Genomic DNA, 8134 nt, shown 5'->3' on the forward strand with positions numbered 1-8134 from the left:
TTTTTACACCCCTATGATTGGTCATACGCTCAACAGAAAGGGCTGCGATTGGCTCTTGCGCACTGTGCTCATCAGAGATGAGTGACACTCATAAACAGCAGCGGCGATTACAGCTGATCCATGATAGGGTGGAGAAAACTGCTGACACACGCTTGTGTCTGTATCCAGAAGTATCGCTGTAACAGCCGAGAGGAGAGGAAAAGTCATGCCAGCAGGTCAAATGAGAGAGAGAAAAGGAGTACTTTAATTTTCTCAATCGCAGTGAAATAGGGGCTTCTGCTGTAAGTGTCAGTGAATGACTGTTCGGCAAACACACACGCAGTGAAATTGTGCAGAGTTTCTGCGTTTTTAAGTAGTTGGAGCGTTATAAATACTCACGCTCACCTCCCTCGCCATAGTAAGCTACGGAGACATAGCGCATATGAAATAAATGACGTCAGTACATAATAACCGGTTATGATTATTACTGAACCGATACCAAGTTGTCTGCGTATGCATCACGGTGCACAGAAGAAATAATTAATTTTGGTTTATTTAGCATGATCACCTCACAGCAAGGAGGTCGCTGGTTCGAGACTTGGCTGGATCAGTTGGCATTTCTGTGTGGAGTTTGCATGTTCTCTCCATGTTCGCGTGGATTTTCTCCGGATGATCCAATTTCCCTGACAAGTCTAAAGACATGTGCTATAGGTGAATTGGGTAAGCTAAATTGTCCGTAGTGTATGTGTGTAAATGAGTGTGTATGTATGTTTCCCAGTGATGGGTTGCAGCTGGAAGGGCATCCGCTGCCTTAAACATATGCTGGATTTATGGACTTATGCTGGACCCCAGATTAATAAAGGGACTAAGCCAAAAAGAAAATGAATGAATGAATGGTTTGTTCAGTTTCTCCATTGTAATAAATTAAGACTTAAAAATTAAGTGTCTTGCCACCACCTACTGGGTGGTTTTCATTTGATATTTGTGGTACCTTTTAATTGTATAATTGTATTATTTACAATAATTATTTCATAATCTAATACTGAATTAAAATGCAGTTTTCTTAGTGTTGTTATTGCAATAGTTAAATACAGGGTAAATATATTAATTCCACTTTCTAAAAACACTTCTGGTTCCATCTCTGCACTGCAGATAGATATTTAATTAAAAACATGTTATACTGATTTTGTTTTATTAGCAATAGGCACATACACTATTATTATTTTATTTTATTTAAATATCAAATAGACATAAACGTTTTATGTTCATAAATAAAATACCCTATAAAATGCCATCTGAGCAGTGCATAGAATGTGATTCCTGTTCATTGTAAACAACCACAGTTTTATTTATTACTTATTCTTCAGAAAATAAAAAAGTAATAAAAATAAATTTGACTGTGCAGCAACCATGTAATCATACCAACTTCATCTGCAGTAAAGACAGCAACACAAAGCAATATACTTCGTTTAATGTCCCATTTTCCAAGTTCAAGGTGAAATCTGGCAGATTTGTAGGTTTTGTCAGATGTCTCGTCTTGAATGCAGACAACAGAAGATAGCTATAGACAACAGATATTTACATAATCTAACTGTATCTATAATAAATATACTCCTTACTGGGTGAATTCTATATAGCTAGTTCTGTATACTGTAGGTGGAAGTATGAATACACTGCGTGGAGTCAAACCGGACACCTCATGATGTCATGTGAAAGGTCTATAGGCCCCATGCATGATCTTAGACAATACACTACTAATACAATATAATTAAATTAAATGATATTCATCCAGTTTATTAACTTATCTAATGTAACTGTTTATTTTTAATGATGCTCAGACAATCTCATGAACTCTATCACACGTAAGTTTGAAATACTTCTGCTGACCCACCTGCAGGAGTTTTTTATTTTTATTTTTTATGTGACCGTTATTTAGAATGCAGACATGACAAGTCTCCTGGAAGCTCCAGGAGTCTCCCACAAATTCATATTGGCTCCCTGATGCCCACAAATGAGATATAATGTCCTGGAAATGGGGGTGACAACCCAACGCCCCATCCCCCTCTTCATCTTCGTATTCTTACTTTAGCACCGCCTCCTCTTTTAAAGTAACACCCCATGAAATCATCATAATAAATTAGCAAGCAGAATGGGTGAGTGGGTCAGAAAAAAAAGATGTGGATCCGTATAAACTTCTTTCTTTATCTGTCTTTAAATTGTATCTCTGCAGCATCAGTCCTCAATCCAGGTACCTGTCAGCTCCAGGGACACTTCAAGTTGAATGGAATGTACCAGGAGGGAGATTTTATACTTGGAGGCCTGTTTGAGGTTCATTTTTTCACATTGTTCCCTGAGCTTAGCTTCAAATCAGAGCCAGAACCTCCATATTGTGAAAAGTGAGTCTGGAGCTTAAGATGACATGATAAAGAGAGCTAGAGAAAGAGAGAGAGAGACTGGAACACCACTACTACTGATAAGAGTAATAATAATAATAGCTAAATATTAATATTTTTTGTCATTACTTGACATTAAAACTAACACTTATGTTTATTTATTTAAAACAGTGTTAAAACATACTGTTTGATTAATTGGGACTAGTCATAGCACTTGCATATTTTTGGCCTTTGTTGGTCAGATTCTGTTGCCGATTCTAAGTTACTCTGTAAAAAGTGTCTATTGAGTTAACAAATGTAAGTATTGTTTATTCAAACATTGTGTAGAAAGGTGTTATGTTTTCTTGATATATATATTATATTTAACAAATGGTTCTATGAGTGTGTGATCTGAGTTGTATATGAATCTATGAATATATCTATGCTTAATTTATATTTTAGTTTATATTCATGTGATTTTATTGAAAGCATCCCCCCCACCCCCTTAGATTTGATATGGAAAGCTTCCAGCAGGCACAAACTATGGTTTTTGCTATAGATGAGATCAATAAGAATCCAAATCTGCTGCCAAACATCACTCTTGGCTACCATCTTTATGACAACTGTGTGATGCTAGGAATGGCATTTCGAGCTGCCATAGCCCTGGCTAGTGGGACAGAGGAATACTTCTCCAACCTAAACTGCACTGGGCCTCCTCCAGTGATTGGGCTTGTGGGTGATCCTGGATCAACTCCATCTATTGCGATTTCCAGTGTCCTGGGGCTGTTTCGAGTACCTATAGTAAGATCAGATGAAAAAAAGTAAAAATTTGAACTTTTTAATCACATTTTGGTCTTTTATTCATATGTCCTTAGCCTTTTCTTCTTTCTTTCTCATCTAAACACACATTGCAGTGTTTCATAATCTCTCTCCCTTTCTCTCTCTCTCTTCTCTCGTCCAAATCAGGTTAGTCACTACGCCACCTGCTCCTGTTTGAGTGACAGGAAAAAATATCCCTCTTTTTTCAGAACAATCCCAAGTGATGCCTTTCAGGTGCGGGCTATGGTTCGAATCTTGAGCCATTTTGGATGGACCTGGGTTGGTCTCATCTACAGTGATGACGATTACGGTATCTATGCATCTGTGTCCTTCCAGCAGGAAATGCAGCAATTTGGAAGCTGCATTTCTTTTTCTGAAATCCTTCCCCATGATAATAACCCCAAAGATATTCAGCGTATAATGGAAGTAATTCGGGCCTCTACAGCTAGTGTGGTGGTTGTTTTTTCAACATCATCCTATCTGATGCCTTTGATTGATGAGGTGGTGTTACAAAACTTGACAGGCAGGCAATGGATTGCAAGTGAAGCTTGGGCCACTTCACCAGTATTTCACACTCCGCGTTACTTGCCTTTCCTGGGGGGAACACTAGGCATCGCTATCAGGCGTGGAGAGATCCTGGGATTACAAGAGTTTCTGCTACATATTCATGCTAGCAACAATCCAAAAAATCATATGCTGAAGATCTTCTGGGAGAACATGTTCAGGTGCAGTTTTGAAACTTGGGGTAAAGAGACAACTGGACAGCAGGAGAAAAGTGTCTGTACAGGACAGGAGGATCTGAGTACCACCAAAACTCCATACACTGATGTTTCAGGATTAAGAGCATCTTACAATGTCTATAAGGCCGTTTATGCACTGGCACATGCACTTCATGACTTAATGGAGTGTGAGGAGGGTAAAGGACCATTTGATGGGAACAGCTGTGGCAACATAACAAATCTGAATCCCTGGCAGGTAAGACCTATGAAAATTGTCTTAAGACATAGAAGGGCTGAAAGAGGAAAATGTAGAAATATACACTAAATAAATTTGTTTTTCAGATATCTTAATTCAACTGATACTGTCATATTGTGTATTAATTTTTTTGTTACAATTGTATAACTGTTCAGTAATAGTTATTTTGTAATATAATCGGAAAGAATATTAAATGGCAATTGTTGTGACAGATCATTAATATTAATAAAAATGTGTGTATGTACAGTTTGCCATACTTACTTTTTAAACACTCTTACTATCTACTAACTGTACAGCTGGTCCACTACTTACAAAAAGTGAACTTCAACACTGGTTTTGGAGATCATGTGTCATTTGATGAGAATGGAGATGCTCTGGCAATCTATGATGTGCTAAACTGGCACCCAAGCTCTGATGGATCAATAAGATTACACACGGTTGGTGTTGTCAATGAAGGGGCAGGAACAGGGAAGGTGCTCACACTGGATGAGGGTGCATTATACTGGAACTTTCAGATAAAAAACGTAATGTATTATTATTATTAATCTGTAAATAACGTTTTGTCATGTAATGAATGTTACATTTGTTTGTTACATGTCTGGTACTGTAAGGGACTGAAGCAGTTTCAATTTACTAGAACTGCATCTATATTTAGCTGCTGACACAATCTACATTTTAAAAAGCACTATAGAGATAAAGATGAATTGAATAAAGCAACAATTTGAAATACCCCATACAGAGTACTAACCATTCATTCTGTGAATACTCTACATGTGCTGTCATCTGATAGCCCCCACGGTCTGTGTGTAGTGAGAGCTGCCCCCCAGGTACCAGACAAGCGATGAGGAAGGGTCTTCCTATCTGCTGCTTTGACTGCCTGCCATGTGGAGATGGAGAGATTTCTAATGCAACGGGTCTGGAACTTTTTGTTGTTTTTTAAGGTTTATATATATATATATATATAATATAAAATATACACACGCACAGGTTTATAGTCATTAAATCTTGCTGTGTATTTTTATTCACAGATTCCACTGAATGCATGACATGTCCAGATGAATTCTGGTCCAATTTTGATAAAAATCAATGCATTCCTAAGGAAGTAGAGTTTCTGTCCTATGAAGATCCTCTGGGCATCTCTCTGACCACTGCTTCCCTGCTTGGCACCTGCTTCTGTGCTCTTGTGATGATCATCTTTGCTCTACATCATAACACTCCCATAGTACGAGCCAACAATTCAGAGCTCAGCTTCCTGCTGCTCTTGTCACTCAAACTGTGTTTCCTGTGTGTTCTTCTATTCATTGGCCAGCCCCAGTTGTGGACTTGTCAGTTAAGACATGCTGTGTTTGGCATAAGCTTTGTCCTGTGCATCTCCAGCATTCTGGTCAAGACCATGGTGGTAATAGCTGTGTTCAAGTCATCTCGTCCTGAGGGTAAAGGAGCAATGAAATGGTTTGGAGCAGCTCAACAAAGATGCACAGTTCTGGTCCTCACGGCCCTCCAGGTTGTGATATGTGCAGTCTGGCTATCAAATGCATCTCCAACACCCATCAAGAACAACCAGTATATCCGTTCTAAAATAGTATATGAATGTGCTATTGGTTCAGTGGCTGGTTTTTCTCTGCTGCTGGGATACATTGGACTATTGGCCGCAATAAGCTTCCTGTTAGCTTTCCTGGCTAGAAATCTTCCAGATAATTTTAATGAAGCAAAGTTCATCACTTTTAGCATGTTAATCTTCTGTGCTGTATGGATTGCATTTGTTCCAGCATATGTTAGTTCACCAGGTAAATATGCAGTGGCTGTTGAGATATTTGCTATTTTAGCTTCTAGTTTTGGCTTACTGGTGGCCATATTTGCTCCAAAATGCTACATAATACTTTTACATCCAGAGAGAAACACTAAAAAAGCCATAATGGGTAAAGAAACAAAAAAGAGATAACTGTAAAACTGTACAATGTTAATTTCATCTCCGATCAACTTTTTTCAAATACTGATAGTTTTGTTTTATTATAATAATAATTTACAATCTAGCATAAAGGTTAAATTGCTTTTGACTTTTGCACTTTCTAATGCATACAGGCGACCATACAGACTTTATTGAGCATCTTTCAGACTGAATCGAGTTAGCGCTGGCTGTTGATAAACTGTAGGCCTACATAAGTTCGAAACAGCGATTTTTGATTACCTGAATCCAACTAAAGTCATAACTGAACTAAACAGAAATGGAATTAAGACGTGGAGTATGCATATATTAGTGGCATTATTGAAGTGAACACCGCAATCAAACAATTACCATAGCACCCAAAATTACAGGAAACTCTCACATGAAAGCACTTCCCGTAAATACCTTTGTCTATTGAGGCAAATAACTAGATTACAGATGTCCATGTAAGTGTAGTCAATAGTGTCTTAGAAGTAAGTGAAAGATCCAGAAGGGCACTTTTTTGTCAGACGGCTCACTGGTCAGGTATACATCCTCACTAAAATATCAAGGTAAAAGCCATCATAGCTTGCTTAGAATAGACCCTGCTCCCAACCCAACTTTGAGAATGGATTAACGGCTATATATTTTTATTTATCGACCGATAAGAGTCTTGCGTTAACGCAGCACATTAATGCCGACAAAAAACTACCACTACTATATATATATAATATTTTTTATGCTCCGTCCTGTAGTCAAAGCCTGCTTTGCTGTGTGCATGTAAATACTTCCAGAATTTATGTCACCAGTTTTAATGTTATTACTTTGACTTACATTAAAATGTCACACATGGAAACATGGATAGTATTAAACTATCAGAGATTCCGAACTGAGTCAAACCTTTAACTATTTCACTCATTATGTCCTAACAAAATGCAATGCGAGAAGTTTCCAGCATCAAGTAAAATGGCTGTCCACATCACATTTGATTTTTTCTTGTGGCTAAGTCAAAGTAATGCAGCTATTTGAACATTAATAAAAAGGCGTGTACATTCACCAAATTCATCATAAACAACATTGTTTATTCCATGTTGTTGTGTTTTGTTTATACAATAGAACTTGCAATGTTTTGATTAACTATTGTGTAAAATCCTGAATAAATGAATGAAAAAAAATTTCTTCCGTGTGAAATCCAGCTGGAGAGAGTACTGAAAAGTGTTCCCGCACTCTACCAGCCACTCAGGTTTCAGACTGTGCAAAGTTTTTGTTTCGTTTTGCTAGTCATTCTAGGTCTAAACCTTGAGTCAGAGATTTATACAATCAAAATAAGGTAACTGAAGATAGTTTGCAGTTTGATCAGCAGAAGCCAGCATCAACACAAGCAGAAAGTTTATAAGCCACTATGTTTACAATATTGTATTGTCCATGTTTGTCTTGGAGGGCCGGGAATGTGGTAGTGTAAGGTAGTGGTCATGCACATACAGTAGGCCTGTGTTAATTTGCAGGCACTTGGTATTCTTAAGGTGCGGTCACACTGGGCTTTTCCTCCCATAGACTTCCATTCATACGCACGCGAATGCGTCAGACCGGAAACGCGGGGTCATGCGTTAAGTTTCGCAGGTTGCTGCGGTGCAAAGTTCAAGCTTGGTGAACTCTGACCTGTAAAATCGCATCATTTGACTGCGTGAGACCAATCGAGGATCAAAACAGGACCTCTCTGGGCAAAAATGTAAAACATGGAGCAATCGCTCGCTTTTTTAAATGTCTAATAAGCTTGTTTAATCCCGCCCCTTTTCGCAGCGCCGTACGACAGAATTTCGCACACACAAAGCCCGGTGTGACCGTAGCTTTAGGCTGTATAGAACAGGGATGGGCAAACTCGGTCCTGGAGGGCTGGTGTCCTGCATAGTATAGCTTTAACTCTAATTAAACACACCTGATCTTGTCTCCAAGATCACTAATTATATTAAACTAATTATATCACCTGATATTTAAACTGCTCTGTCAGATGAGCATGGCCTCATATGAGACTATCTAATGCCATTTTGAGTAGGAAAAGTCTCAC

The 8134-nt window shown here is 38.3% G+C and overlaps 1 protein-coding gene across 1 annotated transcript; it reads left to right on the forward strand.

Annotated features, from left to right (window-relative positions):
* The first annotated feature begins 345 nt into the window (after positions 1-345).
* LOC130245766 (extracellular calcium-sensing receptor-like) lies at positions 346-6087 on the forward strand. Its single transcript, XM_056478530.1, has 7 exons — positions 346-355; positions 2228-2375; positions 2861-3152; positions 3318-4145; positions 4442-4669; positions 4936-5059; positions 5174-6087. The coding sequence occupies exons 2-7, from the start codon at positions 2266-2268 to the stop codon at positions 6085-6087; spliced, it is 2496 nt and encodes an 831-aa protein (XP_056334505.1). The 5' UTR covers positions 346-355; positions 2228-2265.
* Positions 6088-8134: the final 2047 nt, after the last annotated feature.

The sequence above is a fragment of the Danio aesculapii genome, chromosome 18, assembly GCF_903798145.1.
Source record: "Danio aesculapii chromosome 18, fDanAes4.1, whole genome shotgun sequence".
In the NCBI taxonomy this organism is placed as follows: domain Eukaryota; kingdom Metazoa; phylum Chordata; class Actinopteri; order Cypriniformes; family Danionidae; genus Danio; species Danio aesculapii.